Source organism: Accipiter gentilis, chromosome 7 (genome assembly GCF_929443795.1).
Source record: "Accipiter gentilis chromosome 7, bAccGen1.1, whole genome shotgun sequence".
Classification (NCBI taxonomy): Eukaryota; Metazoa; Chordata; class Aves; order Accipitriformes; family Accipitridae; genus Astur; species Astur gentilis.
Window position 1 is genome coordinate 11,466,659 of NC_064886.1, and position 21,473 is coordinate 11,488,131.

Genomic DNA, 21,473 nt, shown 5'->3' on the forward strand with positions numbered 1-21,473 from the left:
GGGGCGGACAACACACCTGTCAAGGGTGTCTTTGAGGGAACGGGAGGCAGGGCCCTCCCCCCCACCCCACCCCCGGTCTGGCGGTGGCAGGAGCCGTCTCCCCCTTCTCTATTTACATCTTAAAATTGTTCCGTTTTTTCAAAAGCCGAAGCCGTTTTCCAGGCCCGACGCCCCCCTCAACGCCGGGGCGGCCGCCATCTTGCACGACGAAGGCACGGCGCAGGCGTGGGGGGGGGCCCGAGGGGTGCGCGCAAAGGGGCGGGGCGCATGGCGCAGGCGCAGGGGGACTGGCGGGATCAACGCGTGCGCAGCGAGTCGGCGGCGCAGGCGCGGAGGGGCGGTGGCGGGGGGGCGGGGGGCAGAGTCGCGGCTGCCCGTGTGAGGGAGCCCGGCACAAAATGGCGGCGGGGGGGCGGGCGCTGCGCGCGGGGGGGGCCGGCCGCTGACCGCGCCGCCGCCGCTCCCAGCCGCCGCCCGGGTCAGCCGGACGGGGGCCCGACGGGCCGCGGCCGAACGATCGCCTTCGGGGCGGAGCCGCCTGTCCGCCGTTTACTCCTTGGCCCAGCGTAGTCAGGGCCGTCGCATTCCCCGCCCCGCTGCGGCGGGTCCCGCCGCGTCCCGAGGCGCCGCCGCCCGGGCCCCGCCGAGGCCGAGAGCGTGAGCGGGAAGAGCCGCGCCGCCGCCGTCCGCGCGGCCCGGTTGGGCGAGCAGGGCGGGAAGATGGCGGCGGGCGGCGGAGGCGGCGGCCGGGCCTCCTCCTCCTCCTCCTCGGCCGCCGCCTCCTCCTCCTCGGCCGGCGCGCTGGAGGCCTCGCTCGACAGGAAGCTGCAGGCGGTGACCAACACGATGGAGTCCATCCAGGGCCTCTCCTCCTGGTGCCTGGAGAACAAGCGGCATCACAGCACCATCGTCTACCACTGGATGAAGTGGCTGCGCCGCTGTGAGTGCGGGGCGCCAGCGGGGGAGGTGGGGGGACACCGGGGACACCGGCGGCCGTGGTCGCGGGGGGGACCGTCCCTTGATTTCGGGCAGGTGCTCGTCCACCTTCCCGTAGCCTCATCCTGCTTCACCTGGTGTTTGTCGGGGCGAGGAGGGTGCACGGGGCAGGAGGCTGTCGGCCGCCGCTGGCTGGGGTTGGGGGGTCCACAGTGGCGGAGGGCGATGGGGTGCAGCTTACAGAGTTGTGTCGGAGGTTTTGGAGCCAACATCGTTCAGCGATGAAATCGGAGCGTGTCTGATCGTTCAGAACTCTGTCCGTGTTGCGTGGCCCCGAGCAGGGTTTCTGGTTAGCATCACCTTGTCCTGCTTAGAAAAACACAAAATTGCGTGTCTGCACCTGAATGGTGACATCTTCAATCTCCTGAATTCTGCGTGTGCTTGCCCGGGATCTTCTAAAACGTTATTTTGAGAGCTGGGGGGAAAGATGGCTTCAGTATTGTGGGGGCGAGGGACCGTTGCTGTCCCCTTCCATGGTCAAAGCAGCCTGTTGTTGGCATAAATAAGTGTTGGGTACCAACGCTTGGATTTGGTGAGCGCCCACAGGCGATGCAGCAGTGACCCGAGAGTGGGAAAGTTAATGTTTTCATGAGTCTAAACAAGGTGGCGTTATCTCTGCTGTCTCGCTGCTGTGTGAAGGTTTTGCCTGTTGTCGCAGGAGTTAAAGTAAGCTTTGCAGTAACAGGAAGATAACATTCCCATCCCAGTGTCACTCCAGTTTGTGCTAAACCTTTTGTAAAGTTTGGGATAGTTGGCTTTCATTATCGAGGCCCTTCTGCAAAATGGGGAGGGCCCTTTTCCCCAAAATTTTTGATTTACGTTTTTTTTCTTGTCCATACATGCGTGATTAAAGAGGGTAAGGTAAGAGCCCGAGGGCTGTTCTCTGGTCCATACTGACCTGCTGGTGAGGAGAAGCTGGCCCTGGTCCTTCCTGGCTCACTGTCATTGCCCACCTCTCCTGGAAATCCTCATCTCTCTGACAGCCCCTGTCACCAGGGGGGTCCTGCAGGATCATCCTCGGTCCTCCCTCTCGCTCTGAGCATGTCCCCTCCAAACAAAATCCAGCTCATGTCTCTCCTTGGGATGTGCAGATTCCTCTGGACTTGGTGTCTCTTGTCACAGCTGCTGTTCTGGCTCCTCTCTAGGACCTCAGTGAACGTCTCTCTGTAGGTCAGACTCCTCATTCCCTGCCTGTGCCTCGGGGCAGGTCCTTGCCAGCACAACTCCCCCATGTTTATCATCCTACAGCTCCTATCCCGCTGGCTCGTGGAGCGGAGACTCTTCCCTGGACTCCTGCCGCTTCTCCATGGCTAACATTCGTCTTTCAGCTCCTGGCCAAGACAGCTGAGCTTTCAGAGATGCTGTTTTGACGCTGCCCCTTCCTTCTCCCTTGCACTCCTTCCCTCCTTCTCAAGCTCATCAAAAGTAATTTAATTGTTCCCACTTGCAGGGCCCTTGATGCTCTGTTCCTGCCCTGCCAGCTCATGTCTGCTACTGGGCTGTTGGTTCCTCCCCCTGAGCCCTTAGTACCGGCCTGGACTTTTTGTTTTATTTTAGTATGAGCACTTTCAAGGCTTTCCTTGCACAGCCCTTGCGAGGATCTCCCCTTAACACCGCACGTGTTTGTCCAGGTTCCTCCTAAAGCATCTTGTCCGAGGTACCAGCTAAAACAATCCCTTGACAGCGGCTGTGATGCTGCTGTGTCCTGACCCCTGATTGTTTGGTTACTTCCCGCTTATGTGGTGGGGTTGTTTTTCCTGCTTTTCCCATCATGGTACACTTCATTCTCTGCCCCAAGGACCTCACAGCCTCTCCCATCTTCTCACGCAGCGGGAAGTTGTGGTCCCAACCAGAAGAGTTCAGTGGTAATAACAGCAGTGAGTGCAGCTTGCTTTCCCAGCTTTTAAATATTTTAACTCTAAATCTTCTAAGAATGCATAAAAGCTGCTTTTTCCAGGGAGCTCCTAGCAAAGAATGGCTGTGGTGGGATTGGGGGCTGTATGTCGGTGCTCTGCCCAGGTGAAGGTGAAGGTACCCCCCTTTAACTGGGGGGAGGAGTGCCTTCGTATCTCTTAGATGCACATCTCTGTTAAAGTGTGAGACCCTTGAGCGGGGCACTTCCTGCCCAGTGTCTCTCCAGCAACGCCAGTATTGAGCTGAGAGCGGTTTCTTGCAGGAGGCTTTTAGAAAATGTCAAGTGTGGGGAAAAAAATTGGCCTTTTTATTCTTTATCTTCTATAAATCAGAGTAAGTAGGCGTTGGGCTGGCCTGCGGGTCAGTTGGTGCTCCTGCCTTGGGCTGTGAAGGGATTTTGCCTGAGCATTGGTGGTCTTGTGGGTGCTCCTGCCCTGAGGGGTGGCCGATCCCTCTCCCTCTGCATGCTCTTGAGAGGAAACAGCTGCATTTTGCTGTGGGTATTTCCTAGCATCTGTATTTTAGTGTACCTTGACAGATTTTTCTGTGCTTCGCTGTTAGATACTTGTTTCAACTGATGTGAAATGTCCAGTGTAACCAAAGAGGTATGTGGCTAGTTGGACAAAAGATTTGGTCCTTTCAGGGGAAAAAAAAAAGAGTGCTGGTATTTAAATACATTGCTGTTGGCATGGGCATCTCCCTCCCCAGGTCAAGGCTTGTCCTGAGCGTAAGCCAGTCACGGCTGCAGTTGCTGGCCAAGAGTTTCATGTCATAAATGTTTCTGCAAGGTAATGCTGCAATAACTTTACCTCTGGAAAGTTTCTGTTGTGAATCAAGAGCTTTCCCTCAAGAGGAGGGTTGTCTCGTCAGTGCGTCCAGGTGAGCAGCTCTTAAATGCGAGTTAAATTGGACACATTGCATGCTGGCCACCCAGAGGCATCAGTCAATGGAGAAGGTGGCTGTCCTGGAGCAGAGCAAAAAGCTGCGGTGGGCTCAGTTATAAAATTTCCTGTTTCTTGTCTGTATTTCCTCTCCAGTTTAAGCTGAGACAGTCTAAGAGTAATTAAGAAGCCATTCACCTGTCAGACGTGGCTGGTTGCATAACGTGGTTGAAACTTCTTGTACAAAGTGCATCTTGGACCCCAAGGTGCTTGGTTTTCTTTTTGCGGCTTGTCCGTAGCCTAGGTTATTGGTCTAGCATGGATCTTTCCTATTGTGCAATTTGGGTGAATCTTGTTTTATAAATATTAGCTCTAAATCGAGGAGCTAAATTAATTCTGCCTTGGCTGAGGTCTGCGTTCAGCCTTGTGGAAGTGGTAGCAGAGGTGATGGTGCGAGCTGTGCTCCATGAGTTTGGCATTTGTCTTGAACTTGGCTTCGGGTTTTTCTGCTGCATTTGAATGCTGTGTGTATGTTGAATCATTTAAATCAAAGATTTATGTATCTTCAAGATCTATTTTGCATTATTTCACAAGATACAAAATCAGTGCTATCTCTGCTGGTGGATAACATCGCCGAGATAGAGCATCCAGTGACCAGCGGGTGAACTAGCAGTGGAGTGCTGGATTTTAATTAAATCACAGAAAACCCATTTTGATGTGATGCTGATCTGATAGATTATTGAGGCTGGCATTTGGGGAAGGCTGGCTCTGAATTGTCTCAGGAAGCCAGGCGAGCGCAGCACCACTCTGGTTGGATTTCCAGCCCTCCAGGCAGAGCGGAGCGCTCCTCACTCCGCTTCTCACTCAGACAAACAAACTCCTGTCTGCCGTGTAAGCATGTTTAGGGTGAGGGTTGTAAATAACGGTTTCTGGTAATGAATCCTTGGGCTTGTTGTGATTGTTGCTGTAAAAACTTATTCTGGGACATGGGAGTTGAGCCTCCTTGACATGGCAGCTGCTGGAGCGGTGTTGGAGTAGGCTGGTGGGAAGGATGAAAAATACCTTCAGCAAAAAAATAGCTGGAAAGTACGTGAGGAGCAAAAGTACAGGTGAGAAGCCAGCTGCAGTGCTGGTGGAGGCAGCGGCTGTGCGATGCCTGGCTTGGGTCTCACACCTTTGGCCGTGTGTCCTGGTGGCCGCTGTAGGCAGGGGTGGCGGAGGGGACAGGGCTGTGGGAAGCAGGGTTGCCCCGGGGGCTGGCTGTCCCCTTGACTGCCGTGCTGTTCCTGTGCTGGGTTTAGGGCTGGATGATGCTTCTTGCTCACCCATCGGTCTGTAGTGATGCTCAGCAGGTGCCAGCAACGAGCAAGAAGAATCAGTGCTGCTTGTAGGAGTTTGTGGAGGGTCTTTGCTTCATGGCATCAACCTGCTGAGGATTTGACAATCAAACCAAACTAAGCCTTTGCATGTGTCCTCAACTTTGCTTTCCTGAAGAGGCTGCCTTCCGTGAAAGATCTTAATTTTGAACAAACAACTTGTTAAATTATCCTTTCATATCAGTAGGTCAGCATAGAGCTTGTACGGTCAAAATGTTCCTGGTGTGAGCTTTTAAACCAAGTTCACTGCGTGCCAGGACTCCTGTGCTAGGTGGGTGCTGGACCTGGGTCTGCTTGGTTGGTGCCGATTCCTCTTCAGGGATTGAGCCCTTCCACAGGAAAGGCATGCGAGAGCATGGGCAAGAGTTGTGCACAGAGAGGAGTCCCAGAAAGCACCGGTGTTTCATGCCCAGCTTCCCATAGGCGAGCACGCACTGTCATTTGTGAGCAGGGATTCTCTGCTTTATGATAAGGCTTTTAAATAATTGCATTCAGTGTATTAAAAATAAACTAACTGTGTATTTCTGTGGCTATGATCCTACTTTGATGGATTCCTTGCCAGAATTCTGTCGGTGGCCACGGACCCTCTTTGCTGCATCAGAGAGGAACGTTGAAAAAGAGGCAGGTGATAAAATTTAACAATTAGTTTCCAAAAAAAGCATGTGAGTTTATTGTTGGCTGGAAAATACTCACGTAGTGGCTTTTCCTTAGGTGCGGTCTAAGGTGTGAATGAGTTTTGTGAAAATCCTGGCTTTATGTCTGGTTGGCTTTGAGCAGGAGAAGAGCGCAGAGCTGCCAGAGATTGAGTCACCACGGTGGGTGGGTTTGGGTTTTTCTGCGACAGGTTGAGTGCAGGAGTGGTGTCAGTAAGGGGTAAGCTCCCACCAAGGGCTCTGGACCAGGGACGATGCTAAGAGCTTCCTGACGGGAAATCCGGAGACCAGGAGAGCTGCAAGGTGCAGCTGTGCCGTGGGAATAGGCTCTGCTGAGGTAGGGACAACTGGAAAATGAAGTGGGATGGAGAATTAAGGGGTTTTAGATAAAAACTCTGATTATTGGTGTGGCTGGGGTACAGCCGGAGGGGGGTGTAATGCGGGGAAGGTGGGAGCCTGATAGAGCTCACAGGCACGTGAAACAAAACCATCTATTGTCACCGTTCCTATATTTAAATCCTTGTGTTGTGTTGTTAAATTAAGTGAAGAAGCTAATTAGCATGTGGATGAGCTTACTGTGCTACAAGCGCTGTTACTGGCCAACTGAAGAAGAGGTTTGATGAAATAGATTTGGAGCTGAATATAAGGAAGATCAGAGGTGCGTTTGGTGTGGATGCATTTGGAGTATGGCTGTGGGTGGGAGGTCTGGGCATGAAGGTCAGTGCCAGCTCAGCAGGGACAGGGGAGGTGTTTTTGGAGAAATCAATCTCTGGAGGAGAAGAGACTGGGATCCAGGGTCCTTTGTGTGCCGCACAAAAGCTGGTGCCTGGTTGGCGTTAAATTGCATGTCAGAAAAGGCCATCCAGGCAAGGATGCCAAGGAACCGGCAGCGCTTATTAAACAGATTAATAAATATTGGTGTATCAATAGGAGGTGTTTAAAGGGATGTGAAGAATATCTCTCCCTGTCTGTAGTTAAGTGCCCTCTGTACAGCTATGGACATAGGTACGTGCCTGGTAAAACCTCCCTTATAAAGCTGTGAGTCTTAGAGGCCATTTTAAGCCATTACAGCTTAAAAAAAGGGAGACTTATACATGATGATTCCTAGAAAATATGACTAAGTGGCCTCTAAATTATTAAACGGGAGGTTGCACTGAGTCAGTACCCAAACAGGGTGATGCTGGAGCTTTGGAGACCAGACCAGACCCATGCTCTGGCGCATTTGGGTTTTTTCCCCTGCAGAAGTTTGTGCTGTTTTGTGTTCGACCTCTTACGGCAGGCGATGCTGATCTCTCTGGCTGTACGGTTCCTCCTGCTGCGCGGGTATCGTAGAAATAGCACACGGTCAACAGCTTTCTAAGCCTAAGTCAGAGTCGAGGCTTGACGTTACCAAACGTGAAGTTTTTGGGAAGATCTGGAAATTATTTGTAAATTGAAGATTTTCTCTCTAGTCCCCAGTTTTGACCGTTGGACTTGCCCTTGGACATGCCATTGACAGAAATGCTGAACACCCCGCTGCCAAAAGCAGGCGCTTAAATGTTGTTATCAAAATGCAGCTTAGGTGACTACTTCTACTTGATGATGAATCTGAATTTTCTTTTTGTCTTTAGCTGCCTTTCCTCATCGACTGAACCTTTTTTATTTGGCCAATGACGTCATACAGAACTGCAAGAGAAAAAACGCAATTGTCTTTCGTGATACATTCGCAGAAGTGCTTCCTGAAGCTGCTTCATTAGTGAAGTAAGTAATGGTGTGTTGGAAGGTTGAATGTCTCAGAAAATGTGATTTTTATTTTTTTTTTCTTCTAACATCTCAAACTCTAGAAACATCAGCAAAATTTCAAGGATTTTGTTTGAACGACTGTGTGGGTTTGAGCTTCTCTACAAGGAGTGTGCTAGAATGGGCGTAGAGCTGGCTTTTGATTTTCACGGTGGTCTCCTGAACGACTGTGTGGGTTTGAGCTTCTCTACAAGGAGTATGCTAGAATGGGTGTAGAGCTGGCTTTTAATTTGCATGGGAGTCTCCTTGGAGTAAAATTATCACATGAAGTGGTGTGAGGGGCAAGTCTTGCACCAATATGTGTGTGCTGTGTAGCTCTGCCCTCCCCTTGCCTGCAGGCACTGGTGGCTTGTGCTGCTGCTGGGTGGGACAGTGGCAGACTTGGGGGAGCACTTACAGTGAGGAAGGGTGCAACAAGACAGGGAGGAAGAAGAGGATCTCCAGGGATCTGCCTGTGGCACCCACCAAGAGAACAAGTGTCGCAGATGCCAATCTAATCCCTGCCTGGCTTCTGCGAGCTTCTCTGTGGCTCCTGTGCTGCTGTACCCATCTGCTAAAACATTATTTCAAGGTAACGCATTCTCAAAGGTGGTTTTGTGCTCCGCTGGAAACCGGAGACTTTAATTTATTAGAGTAATGTGGGACGAAAAGATGTCATGCTGGCACATGTCCTGGTGGGGCAAGCCCTGTCCCATCATTACTGCAGGATGTCTTGCTGCCCTCCGTTTTGGTTTCTGAATCTTCGTCAAACCACATGGCCTTTAAGGGGCAGGACATGGTAAAAATACGAAGCAGCTCCTTAGTAGTAATGTGATGTTGCTGGTTTCTGTGTCTTTGGAAAAGAGTTTGAAGCAGCAGATGGTTGAACGTAGCATGAGGCAGGGAAAAGGTTAAAGTTGGACTGCTCATTAGCTTATATTTAAATGTAAGTTGCCAGAAGAGAAAGTTGCAAATACCATTAATAGATGCCAGCAATGAAGAGGAGGGAGAAAAAATTCTGGGAGTATGAGCTACCAAAGCAAAAGAGAGAAGGAAAAGCTACAGCAAGATTTGCAAGTTACTGATCCTTTGATAGCCCCAACAGGCTTTACCAAGCCCAGTCCTGTTCCGGATGTTGGTACAGAAATGATTAAATGGATAAAAGTTCTGTGAACCTTCTGCTTCCGTCTTCCAGTGGTTGTGTACCATGGGAGGTGTGACTTGGCTACCCTTTTTGGACTCCGATGGAAGATTTTTGTCTCTTCCATGTGCACCTCGCTGTCCCTGCCAGGTGGTGTCATCCTGTCTTTCCCTCTGCAAAGCTTTGCATGGCCAGGGACAGCAGTGTCACTCCACAGCAGAATATCGGTGACCAGCCTTCTTCCAGTTGGTTTAAAAAGCAGCAAAAGTGTCTGGAAAACGCATCACACTTTCTTGGGGCACAGCTGGAGCGCAAATGCAGCAGGGCTCGAAGTTGAGTTGGACAGCTGCTCAGGTGGTCTTTAAAAAGGTCCCTCCCAACCCAAAGGGTTCTGTGAAGCACCTTTCCTTCTATAGCTCTGCCTGGCAGGGCACCTGCTGCCTGAGGGTGCAGAGCAGCTCCTTTGCTCTGGGTTTGGAGCCATGCTGCAGTGCCAGTTGCCACCCGGGTCCCACAGGGAACGACGGTGCCAGCTCCACTTTCCAATTAGAGTTTATTATTCTGAGCTGGAGTCCTCTGGGGCAGTTGCTTCTGGTTATTGGCGGGGTTTGGGCTTGCATGCTGCCCTCCAAGCGCTAAATTCGGGGTGCGTGAACTTTAATTCAGGTTGCTTTGTAGAAAGCGCTCTTTGTTTGGGTGATTAGCAGGGTGATGACTGGTGTGATCATGCGTTTTTCCTCTCTTATCCCAAGAGCTGTCCCTTGGGTCTGCGCCCTTGTGTTGACTTGGGGGTCTACAGAGAACATGCTTTGAAAGTGGTTGCTTACAGATGTTTTATTTGTCTTTTTTTTTTTCCTTGAAACAGAAGCACCTGGAGAGATAAACTATTCGACACCAGGCCATCTCCTTTTCTTTCTTTCTTTGTTGATTCTTAGAGATGACATTGCTTAACTCCCAAGGCTGATGCTGCTAGGCACAGAGGGGATGTGTGATCAGGGATGAGTGGGAGAGCTTGTCTTCTTGATGAAGTTCAACACCTCTGGTCATCTGCTCTACAGTCAGTTCTCTCCGAAGTAGTTACTCTTACCTGTGAAGAGAGTCATGTTTTATTTTTTCCCCGCCCTGGAATAATCACTTTTTTCCCAGAGTATCCATATAGAAAACTGCTTTGGAAGAGTAACAATTTTTTTTTTTCCCATGAAGAAAGGCTTCAGAGAAATCCTGTTGGTGTTCCTACTGCTCCAAAACCTTCTAATTTTACCCCAAAAAGGGCCCTGATCCATAACAATATGGAAGTGTGTGTTTGCTTAACTCCAAGCATGCAGACTTGCTGCCTTGGTCTCACTGGGACCCCTTGCAGTAGAACTAAAGTTGTCACCTGGACAAAGAACTTCCCAGTCTGAAGGGTCTTTTAAAGTTTTTATTTAAATACATCATTATTTACATTATTATCCATTCTAGAATCATGAGAAATTACAGTGTGGGCGTAAAGAAAACCCATTATGCTCTTCTTTTTCAGGGATCCATCTGTTTCCAAATCTATTGAAAGAATCTTCAAAATCTGGGAGGACAGAAATGTGTACCCTGAGGAAACCATTTTGGCACTAAAAGAAGCTCTGAGTAAGTTACTTAACCTTTGCATTTCTTGCCTTACAGACTAACACGTGAGCTTGGTGACATTAAAGAAAATGTCTGGAATCGCTGAGTAAAATGAGTTTATTGTGTGTATCTGGTCTTTCTGCATTTGCACCTAGCACAGACTTTGAAGTAGTGAGGTGTTGTACGTGAGCAGCACTGAATTCATCTGCTTCACGTATTTTGTACCTGTCTCAAGACAGCTCTGAATCCTTTCACGTAAGCTGGAATTGTTCCAGCTGAGAGTAAACAGAATGTGAAGGTAAAGTGATCCTACAAGTCCTGAACACGGTGCCCTGGTAGAGGGCTTGTGTCCCTGGCTCTACCTTTGAGTCCCTTTCAGCAATAAGTTTTTTTACTAATGAAATTTGTGGCGTTGGAAAGAGGCTGGGAGCGAAGCTGGAGGGTGAAGTGTCCTCAAGTACTTATGAAAGAACTCTGCTTAAAAGCTGAAATGACTAACGTTAACTGGAAACACGCGTAGTCAGTTAAAACAAGAAATTAGCCGATACTCAAATACTTGAAGGAAATTAGTCCATGTTTCTGCTTTGCTTGGTTACATCAAGAGCTAAAGGTGCTTCAGGAAATCCTCACGTGTGGTTTTGAGAGCCAGTCGTCATCGTGGCAGGAGAAACGCAGTGTCTCGAGTTCAGGCTTTGGTATGTGAAAAGGCTTTAGTTGGGCATTGCATGTTGAGAAGTGAAGTTTATGTGTACATTCTGAAATCTCTAATTGTTGTAACCTGAAAACAAAAGTATTTCAGATTACTTGTAAATTAGGTATTGTGGCTATTTTCCCAACTTGTTTTACTTGCCTGTTGAATGATGATTTTGAAAAAGCCTACTTAAAGAGCGGAGTGGTATAGTTTATTTTTAGATGCCTTGTGTTTTTCGTTTTTACTCTGGTCATTACTGTGATTTTTGAGCTGCCTTAGTGTAAGGGCAAACAGAAACTTGATTTAAAAATGGAAGACCATGCCACAGGTTGCTGTATTCCTGAGTAAACTTAGGTTCTCTTGGGCATCCAGCAGCTCATCTAAGGAAGTTGGTCTAGGTATTTTAAAACAAATTTCTGTTCACTCTTTTACCATGCAACCATATGGCACCAAAACCAGATTCTTAAAGGAATCCCATAATGCCAGACTGCAAAAAATGAAATGTTTTCCAGGTACCACTTTCAAAACTCAGAAGCAGCTGAAAGAAACTCTGAACAAACAACCGAATAAGCCGTGGAAGAAATCGCAAAGTAAGGAAACAATGTGAACTCTCTGAACTAATATAGAAATTGCCTTCTTGAGGAACAGAAGAAAGGCTAGCCCAAACCGGGCAAAGTACCTGGACTAAAACATGAGCCAGCATGCATCTTCCAGGCTTGTAAAGCTCCTTACAGACTAATATGTAAAGCACCAAGGAGTTGTTGCTAGAGAACCACTTTTTAAAGGAATGAAGTAAGAGGAAAAAAACCCCACCTTTATGAGAGTGGAGGTTATGAACAGTAGAGGAAAGAGCTGGTGGAACTTCTTGGAAACTGGCGTTAGACTATTCAGAGATGGAGAGAAGACAGACAGAACCGTGTACTTTGGCAGCAGGAGGTGGACACTACCTTTGTGCTCAGGAACACATCTTCAACAGCAAACTAGGTGCTAGGATAAAAGAAAACTGGAAGCTGGCAGTGCAGATAATGAACTCTGGTGTCCAACAGTACTGGGAGTGCAGTCTAGCAGGAAATGCATTTATAATATACCAATCTTACTAATCTTATTATACTCTAAAGCTTTGAATTGTCCGTAAAGCGAGATGGTGGAATGTTAGGTGTAAGATGTGGCATGCACCCGCCTGTACATGTGCTGAGATCAGAAGGTTAATAGAAGAGTTTGGAAGCGTTTATTACTGGGCTTAACATCACAAGCTGCTTTCCTAAACAAAAATGTGCTATATTCAGCATGGATGAAGGGTTTAGTGTTTTGCTGCTTATCAGATGTTTCTCCTTTTTTGTCCAGAAACCAATGGATTTAGTGTCTCTTGATAGTGGGATTTGTTCTCCCCGCTCTGTTAATAAGATGTTAGAATAGAGGTGTAAGTGTTTTTAAGGTTGAGAGCATGTTTAGGCCTAGTAACTACCGAGGGGAGATCCTGTCCGAAGGAAATGCTGGACTGCGTGTGTCAGCTCTAAGTCTGGAACTTAGGAAATAATGTTACCTTCCTTGTGGAGAGGTATAAACTCACTGGATAAGGCTGTTAGATCAACCCTTGCAGGGACTTGTCTTCCCAACAGTAGAGCTGGAAAAGGTATGCACAGTAAATTTTTACAGCATGTTAAAAAAGAGAAAAAGCGATAGTATAATTTGTTGACCTCAGTCGTTATCTAGCTGCACGTGACTGTCCCCTGATTAGGTAACGGAAAGCCAGAGTGTTGAGGGACATCTGTGTGGAGGAGAAAATGTAATGAGTAACAACAGCCTGCAAGTCTTTTGTTGAATTATGTTAAAATATTTTCTATTAGAACTGCCTGTTGTGACTTACTTTTAGTTGGGGTGTAGTTCCTTGGTTTCTTTATATATTTTCTTTATTCCAACAGCATCCACAAACCCGAAAGCTGCTTTGAAGTCCAAGATTGTTGCTGAATTCAGAGTAAGTCTGCAAGTGGAAATACTCCGTTGCATTAACCTCCCTCCTTGGGCTGTAGCTTTTGTGTAGCTTACATCCACCAGCAGCATAAGCTTGATGGGAATCTCTAGTGTTCAGTGTCTTTTTGTTCCTTGGCATACAATGTTAGGGCTGCTACTGCTTCTGTGTGCCCTTAGGGACAACAAGGCAGTTGGAAAGCATTCAGGAGCAGTGCAGAGGCTCCCTGCGGATACACTGGTTTTCATCTGGGGTAACCTCGTGCAAGAGAGCAGTTTGCCTTCTTGGGAGCTGTGTGAAATTCATGGGTCCTACACTTAGAGGGGCCGGCTGAGGCGTATGGTCAGATCGTTGTAGTGAAGGAAGAATTTAGGGTGGCCGAGGAGATGGTGGCAAGAAATTTATCTAAATTGGGTCCCCCAAAGGAGTCTGTGTTAGTGAAATGTGTGGGCACTAGTAGAGTTAAAAAAAAGAAAACAAAAAAAGCCTCTCCCTAATCTTAGCCATCATCTACAAGGAGACTTGTAGAACTACAGCCTCTGCCTGAGCCTGAGTCTGCTGATCTCTTTGACCTGAGGTTAAAAATCCAGAGGTTTGCACAGTTCATTTCTGCGTTAGCCCTCATTTGGAAATGGTTTTGAACCAGACCATTGTTTGTCGCTGAAGCAAGTTTGTGCTGTTAGCTCTGCACAGCAGGGCTTCTCTTCCGTGGAATGTGATGAGGATGCTGTTCTTGTTTGATTATTTTTTTTCAGCCGCAGTCTCTCATTGATGAATTGCTATTATATAAGCGCTCGGAAGACCAGATAGAACTGAAAGAGAAGCAGCTTTCCACTATGAGAGTGGATGTGTGCAGCACTGAAACACTTAAATGCTTAAAAGGTAAAGACAGCGTATAATGTACAAAACCTGACGTAATTGAAGGAGGCGCAAATACAGTTGTAGAAGCTCCTCGGTTCTGTTGAGCCTGAGACAAGAAATCAGACTGTGTCTGTAAAATGCCAGAATTTCAAAGTGCTGTTAACCACCAAGCCTAAAGTCTTTGTTAATTTGAGCCTGTTCATAGAAATCCACAGATACAGACCTCAGACAAAGCAGAAGTGATGAAGGTGTATTTTGTACTATTCAAACACACCCTACTATGTCGTTAAAACATGCATTGTCCTTAATGTATTCAGAACCCCATAAATAATTTTGGATTTAATATTTTAAGTGAAGGCATCCATCAATGGATACAGTTTGAGAATGCCAACTGTGAGTCCGATAGCAAACAGTGCATGTTAGGGGTAAATGAACTGAGTTACGTTGAACTGTGTTAGCAGGAAATTCAATTGTAAAACTGCAGATAGCTCCAGCTGTGCTTGGTAATCCATGACTGCAGTCTTTGAAAATGGTCATTTACAGTCATGACTTGTAGATGTGAACGCTGATGATGTTAGGAACCCTTGGAATATGGTAACAAAGGAAAAACAAAACTCAAGATTTTTGCCTCTTCCAAAATGGAAGTACACTCTCTGGGTAGTTGAAAGAGTAAAATTTTACACTTCTGTGTCTTGAATTTATTAATCACTAATAACTAGTTGAAAAACAATAGAGACTGCTAACAACTTGGCCTCTTTTTTCAATGGATATCGACAGATGAATGGTCTAGGGAGCGTACGGTGTGATGTAGTGTCCGTTGTCTGAACTTCGCAGTTGCTGCTGTTGAGGACACGCTTCTGAGAGCTGATATCCTGTTTGGCAGAGGGCAGCTTATTTACATGGTGTTAATCTCCTCGCAGATAAAACAGGAGGAAAAAAGTTCTCCAAGGAGTTTGAAGAGGCAAGTTCAAAGCTGGAGGAGTTTGTAAATGGCTTAGACAAGCAAGTGAAGAATGGCCCCTCTCTCACTGAAGCACTGGAGAATGCCGGTATATTTTATGAAGCGCAGTATAAGGAAGTCAAGGTGGTAGCAAATGTAAGTACATTTTTCTTCGATCCTCCTCGGGCGGACCAACATCCGCCTGTGTTCAACTAAGCATCTCAGAAGCTAGAAAATGCATTGTCTCTATTCACCAAAAAAAAAAAAAAAAAGTTTGGCATGATTGTTGTACAAATGGTTTCAAAAAAGAGCAGGGTTGAGATGTCGGGCAAGAAAAGGAGACGCTACAAAAATCCGTGGGTCAGAAGCTCAGTTCTTGTATGTTGCTGGAATTTTGTAGCCCCTCTGGATTTTTAAATGGGGAGAAAATTACAGTTAGTGTAACAAATCCTAATTCTGGATACTGCACAAGCTGTGATCAATACGCAAACTAGATGAATGAACAAAGAATTCAGTAAAGCACTGTAGAAACAACCAACGCCCCCTCAGCCCTACAGAAAAAAAAACAAACACAAACTGGCAGCGTATTTGTTAGAAAACATTTTTTTTATGAAACTTGTTTTAAGTCACTGGAAAAAGGTTTTACCTTCCCTTTTTTTTTTGTGGTCATTGCTCTGCAAGTCACACTGTAAAGCTGGGTTCTTACTGCAGAATTCTCACTGCGCGGTACAGGTAATTCAAAGTGGTTTTCTAAGGCTGTGTGCTTCTTCATTAGGGAGGTGATTGAGGCATGCTCTCTTCCTGTAAAAGATACTCAGGCCGATGTCCTTTCTTTTTTAGGCTTATAAAACATTTGCTAATCGAGTAAGCAATCTAAAGAAAAAGCTAGACCAGTTAAAAGCAACGCTTCCTGATCCGGAGGAGTCTCCTGTCCCTTCTCCAAGTATGGATGCCCCATCTCCGACGGGCTCCGAGTCCCCTTTTCAGGGGATGGGGGAGGAGGATAACTCCCGGTCTCCAGTGGTCGGAAGCCGCAAGACGGTATCTCCAGAGCCTGTGACGGATAATCGGGATGTGGAAGACATGGAGCTCTCTGATGTGGAGGATGACACGTCTAAAATTATTGGTAGGTTCTGCAGGGGCAGCAGAGTGATTGTCATGTAGAAATTACAATGAGACAAAACAGTCCTTTCAAGCCTTGTTTGGGATAGAGAGGATGCCCAAAGCCCTTGTTGGGCTGTGGATTGGTGCTGTTGGGTTTCAATCTCCTGCCACAGTGCCCTGACACAAGCAGGGAAGTCCCAATCTAGCCATGATTGTTCCCATCTCCCAAACCACTCATCAAATACATTTTTACATAGCCTGCAGGAAATCAGACCTAACATGCCAAATGATGAGGGTCCCATTGAAAATCCTGTACTCTAACTAATTCTTTGGGGACAGAGTGATGGTTCTGGTCTTGTTCTCCCCCCCTCTCTGATGCAGTGGAAGAGAGGAAGGAGAAGCAGGCTGTTCCAGCTTCGGCACCCACAAAGACTGAAAGCATCCCCAAAGCAGTGCCGTCTACCGCTGCAGCAGTCACAGCTTCGGTGACGGTGACAACACCTGCCCAGACTCCTCTGACTCCTCCGGCTCCAAAGGTGGTGAGCGCTGCGCCCGTCCCTCCATCACCAGCACTTGCGTTGCCCAACCTGGCCAACGTGGACCTGGCAAAGATCAGTTCCATTCTTAGCAGTTTAACTTCTGTAATGAAAAATACAGGTGAGTGCTGAAGTGGTACTAGCCCAGGTGTTTGGTTAACAGAGCTAACAATGGAGTTGTGTTTTGTAATCTTATAAAGTTTTAATTGTCTCAAAATAAACATGAATGAGTTACTACTTAAAAGATCTGGCTCAGTGTTTCTGACACATGACTGTCGGCTTCATGAGCCTTTCCTTACTCAGACTCTGTGGAGCTCTGCTGCAGTTGTATCTGTGGAAAACTTGAGCCAAAAAAAGCTTCTGTTAATGAAGCAACGTACGTGAGTGGTGTGTGCTTCTGTCCTAGGTGTCAGTCCTGCCTCGAGACCTTCTCCGGGAACCCCGACGAGCCCAACAGCTCTTACTAGCGGCCTGAAGACTCCTGTCATGGTGACTCCATCTGTTCCTTCAAATCCGTTAGCAAACATTCTCTCCAAAGTTGAAATAACTCCTGAAAGTATTTTGTCTGCTCTCTCCAAAACCCAGACTCAGACTGCACCAGCATTGCAAGGTACCGGAGCGGGTCTTGAGGGAATGGCTACTGTGTATAGATGGCAGTGGCCACGCTGAAACGTGCTGCTGTGCTTGTCCTAAAGTGAAAATGAAGGGAGAAAATCTTATTTGGAATGTATCATGTCTTTGGTAAATGCATGACTTTTTCTCAGGTAGCATATCTGTTATGGACCAGTGAGTTTTATTGCTTTTCTGTACATCTTCCTATTTCTGCTGTGACCGAAGGGCGCTTATCCAGAACACTTTGTGGAAGGGCACTGAACGGGACAGGAGACCAAGAGAGGTCTTTGTGGTTTCCCTGTGCTTTTGAGAGCACTTTTTTCAAGCAAAAAAATTCCCTGAGATGCTGGTCCTGCTTCTGCGCCTTGCATATGTAACCCTGGTTGGTAGTGCAGTGGTTTTTACACCTGGTTACAAAGCCAGGATGAGTTATTACCCACCTTATTCAGATGTATGTTGTAATTTATATTTATAGATCAATCTGGCCTCGGGCAAAAGTTTGCACCTCGGTGGGTGCTAAGGGCAATATTAATGCAGCAAAATCCAGTCATTTTCCTGGCTAGAACATGAAGTGGGTTTAAGGAATGACATCTGCAGTACAAATACCGAAACCTTTCCCTTGACAGCAGCTCAGGTTGACTTGCCTCTTACCTGAATATCTGAACGCAGCGTTCTTTTTTCCAGGTTTGTCATCCTTACTTCAGAGTGTTGCTGGAAATACCGTTCAGTCAAGCGAAACTGCTTCACAGAGCACTTCAGCATCACCAGCCAACACGACTGTTCCTTGCGTGAAGGGGAGGAATATTCCTTCCAATACTCAGTCCTTTATATCCAAAAGTTTTGGTTATTCTCCAAACTCATCTACTGCTGAGGTTTCCTCAACTTCAGTTAATAAGGCTCCTGTGGGACATACCCCAGGGCTGTCAAGCTCCAGTTTTAAGCCACCAACCAATTCCCTGGGATTTTCCAGTTCCCACCCTACCAGCCCTTCTTCCCTTTTGCCAACAGAAACCTCACTGGGTCAATCCTCCGAAATTTCAAAAGCAAAGCTGGAATCGGAACCCCCTTCTCCGAGCCTGGAGATGAAGATACACAATTTCTTGAAGGGAAATCCTGGCTTCAGCGGTCTGAACTTGAATATTCCAATTCTCAGCAGCTTAGGGTCCAGCATCGCAACAGAGAGTCATGCGTCTGACTTCCAGCGTGGTCCTACCAGCACTTCCATGGACAATGTGGATGGAACACCGGTGCGCGATGAGCGAAGCGGAACACCCACCCAGGACGAGATGATGGATAAGCCAACATCAAGCAATGTCGACACTATCTCCCTGCTGTCAAAAATCATGAGCCCCGGTTCTTCTACTCCCAGCAGCACGAGGTCACCTCTTCAGAGCCGGGACGATGGATATTCCCAAGAACTCTCCAATTCTGTGCACACCTACCGGCCCTTCGGCCTTGGTAGAGAGTCTCCGTCTGGCCTGTACAAGCAGTCTGCAGACAGCATGGAGATACCTTCCTCTTTAATGGACTCCTCCCAAGAGAAGTTTTACCCAGACACGTCTTTTCAAGAAGATGAAGATTACCGTGACTTCGATTACTCTGGGCCGCCGCCATCGGCCATGCTAAACCTGGAGAAGAAGCCTGCCAAGTCGATCTTGAAATCGAGTAAACTCTCTGAAGCTGCAGAGTACCAGCCGGTCCTGTCCAGCTATGGTCAAAGATCACAGGAGTTTGGTGTGAAGTCGTCCTTTCCTCAGTCGATGAGGTCTATTCTTGATCAGAGTGAGAGCTGCGACCCACTGGCATCATCTCCAGGGATGTACGGGAGCTACGGCCTCAGGGGAAACGACTCCACCTCGGACGGCTCCCCTTCGCCCAGCAAGAATGATGTGTTTTTCACACCGGACTCCAATCACAACAACTTGCCAAAATCAGTGGTGCACTCCGGCCTCTCGCAGAAGCAATACCCGGACTCGCCCCACTCGATTCCCCACCGCTCGCTTTTCTCTTCTCAAAACGCCCTCTCCAGCCCTGCAGGCAGAGCACCCACGGCAAGTGTGGAGAAATCGTTGGGTTCTTCCATTTCCACCACGTCGACCATTGAGTTCAAGAACATGCTCAAAAATGCCTCCCGTAAGTCCTCTGAGGAGAAGCATTTTGGCCAAATTTCCAAAAGTAGCTCCAGCGAGGGGGTGAGCTTGTCTGGTCATGGCCCGGCTGGAGCTCCCAAGGGAGAGCCGCAGCCGCAGGAGGAGCATTACCGCATAGAGACCAGGGTCTCCTCATCCTGCTTGGACTTGCCCGACAGCACTGAGGAGAAAGGGGCCCCCATTGAAACGCTGGGTTACCACAATGCCTCGAGCAGGGGGATGTCAGGAGAGCCCATCCAGACTGTGGAGTCCATCCGGGTTCTGGGAAAGGGGAATAGAGGACACGGGCGAGAGGCAAGCCGAGCGGCGGGGTGGTTCGAGATGAGCAGCAGTGGGAGCGCCTTTGATAACGGGCCCTCGGGCACGTCGGAGCTGCCCGGCATGGGGGGCTTCCCAGCGCCGTACAAGGAGCACGTGCCGCCCTTCCAGGAGAGCGTCAACAACTTCCGAACAAATAACTTCAGCCCTGCTTTCGAGCACCACATGCCGCCACCACCACCCCTCGCGCCACCTCCCATTGAGCATGGGACTCCCTTCCAACGGGACCCGGTGGGTCCGCCCGCTGGGCCCCCAGCTGCCCCCCCCAAGGACCACGGCAGCCTCTTCCCGAGGGATCACTCGGTCCCTCCCCGCATGCCATCGGTGGATCACGCCAACCCCTTCTCAAAGGAAACCTCCACTCCGCTCTCACTGCCCCATGGTGTCCCCCCACCTCCCTCTGTGGAGCACGCTGGCGTCCCCTTCCCCACGCCCCCGCCGCCCCCTGTCCCCGGGGAGCACGCCAGCGTCCCCTTCCCCTCCCAGCCGCCGCCGGCCGGGGAACACAGCGGCGCCCCCTTCCCCGCGCCGCCCCCCATGGCGGTGGAGCACGGTGCCGGCGCCTTCCCCAAGGAGCACGGTACGATCCACCAAGGGACGATGAAAGAGCATTTTGCTGTGCACACCGGACCCCGGGAGCCGGTGACCCAACCCCAGCAGCGGGACCACGCCGCAGCCCCCCTGTCCCGCTCCCGTGAGGCCGTGGGTCTGACCCCCCTCTCCAGGGAGCAGCTGGGGGCGGCCCGCGGCCTGGGCCCCCCTGCTCACAGGGACGGTGGGAGCCGTGGTGGGGTGCTGGTCAGGACCCCCCGGGCTGACTTCAGGCCACGAGAGCCCTTCGTAAGCAGAGACCCCTTCCATAGCCTGAAAAGGCCCCGGCCGCCCTTTGGGAGGGGGTCCCCCTTCTTCGCCCCAAAACGCCCCTTCTTCCCCCCCAGGTACTGAAGCAGACGCCCAGCTCCTGAGCGAAGGCATCTGGACGCTGTAGAGAGCAACGGAGTAGCGCTTTCACTTGGTTTTTCCATAATTTTTTTTTCTTTTCTTTCCCTCAAGAGCCCCGTAACCACCTCCTAAATTAAATGTTCTGTAATTTTTTTTTAAATTTTTTTTTTTTTTGCGGTTGTTTATTTCCAAAGCCCACGCAGTTGGGGCGAGACTAGGAAAAAAAAAAAGTTTTAACGAAAAGAAGCATTGCTGTTGAAATAAAAACTTCCAGTAGTAGTTTAAAAAGTTAAAAGGACAAAAAACCACAAAAAAAAAAAAAAGAAAAAAAAAACTTAAAAAACCGAAAGGAAAGATGAAGTGTGCTGTTGGGATGTTGTTTTTTAGCCGATTACCAAATCGCTGCTGCAGGGAGGAGTGAAGGGTCCAAGCGCTGGCGGTGGCAGAGACACCCCCCACACCCCTCCTGTGCCTTCCTCTGCAGTAACGGTCACTGCTCCCCCTCCGGCTGGCAAAAAACACCAAAAAAAGGCAAAAAGGAAAAAAAAAAAACAAACCAAACCACCCTACGATGATCTCCGCTGCCGCCGGCTGGACTGTTCGGCTCCCGGCACCCCGGTAGCAAGGAGGGGTCCCCCAGCCTGTGTGTGTCCCCCTCCAGCTCACCCGCCGCGGGAAAAAAATGTCTGTTGGTTGGTTTTTGGTTTATTTTGGGGTTTTTTTTTGGTTGGTTTTTTTTTTTTTTTTTCCGCTTCCCCTGGGAACACTGTTGACTTTCTACGTGTGTGTATATAATAATCACTTTTTAATTCCATCTCTCGGATCGTTCAAAACGCGCAGACGGAGCCCGCGGGGGGGGGGGGGGGGAGGGGGGGGGGGGCTCGAGGTGCTGCCCCCCCCCCCCTTCCCCCCACCCTCGCGCAGGGCCGCCCCGCAGCCGCGCCGGCGGCTTTTATATGAAGTTGGAATTTTACTTGATTTATTTTAAATTTTTTTGTTTGTTTTTGTTTTGTTTTGTTTTTAGTTGCTAGA

The 21,473-nt window shown here is 48.8% G+C and overlaps 1 protein-coding gene across 2 annotated transcripts; it reads left to right on the plus strand.

Moving 5' to 3' along the window:
- Positions 1 to 414: 414 nt before the first annotated feature.
- Positions 415 to 21,297, plus strand: RPRD2 (regulation of nuclear pre-mRNA domain containing 2). 2 transcript variants are annotated; one of them, XM_049805840.1, is made up of 11 exons: positions 415 to 940; positions 7,431 to 7,560; positions 10,239 to 10,339; positions 11,522 to 11,599; positions 12,932 to 12,984; positions 13,734 to 13,860; positions 14,760 to 14,935; positions 15,620 to 15,905; positions 16,265 to 16,540; positions 16,826 to 17,029; positions 17,716 to 21,297. In XM_049805840.1, exons 1-11 carry the CDS (start codon positions 721 to 723, stop codon positions 20,442 to 20,444), a joined length of 4,380 nt encoding a protein of 1,459 aa, XP_049661797.1. In that variant the 5' UTR covers positions 415 to 720; the 3' UTR covers positions 20,445 to 21,297. The 2 variants fall into 2 exon arrangements, with proteins under 2 accessions (XP_049661797.1, XP_049661798.1); XM_049805841.1 differs by lacking the exon at positions 11,522 to 11,599.
- Positions 21,298 to 21,473: the final 176 nt, after the last annotated feature.

Bases quoted from the DNA above. Each gene is read 5' to 3' on its own strand.
- RPRD2 (XM_049805840.1), top strand. From the start codon at position 721: ATGGCGGCGGGCGGCGGAGGCGGCGGCCGGGCCTCCTCCTCCTCCTCC. The intron at 12,985-13,733 runs GTAAGTCTGCAA...ATTTTTTTTCAG, and splicing joins AGATTGTTGCTGAATTCAGA to CCGCAGTCTCTCATTGATGA. The intron at 17,030-17,715 runs GTACCGGAGCGG...TCTTTTTTCCAG, and splicing joins GACTGCACCAGCATTGCAAG to GTTTGTCATCCTTACTTCAG.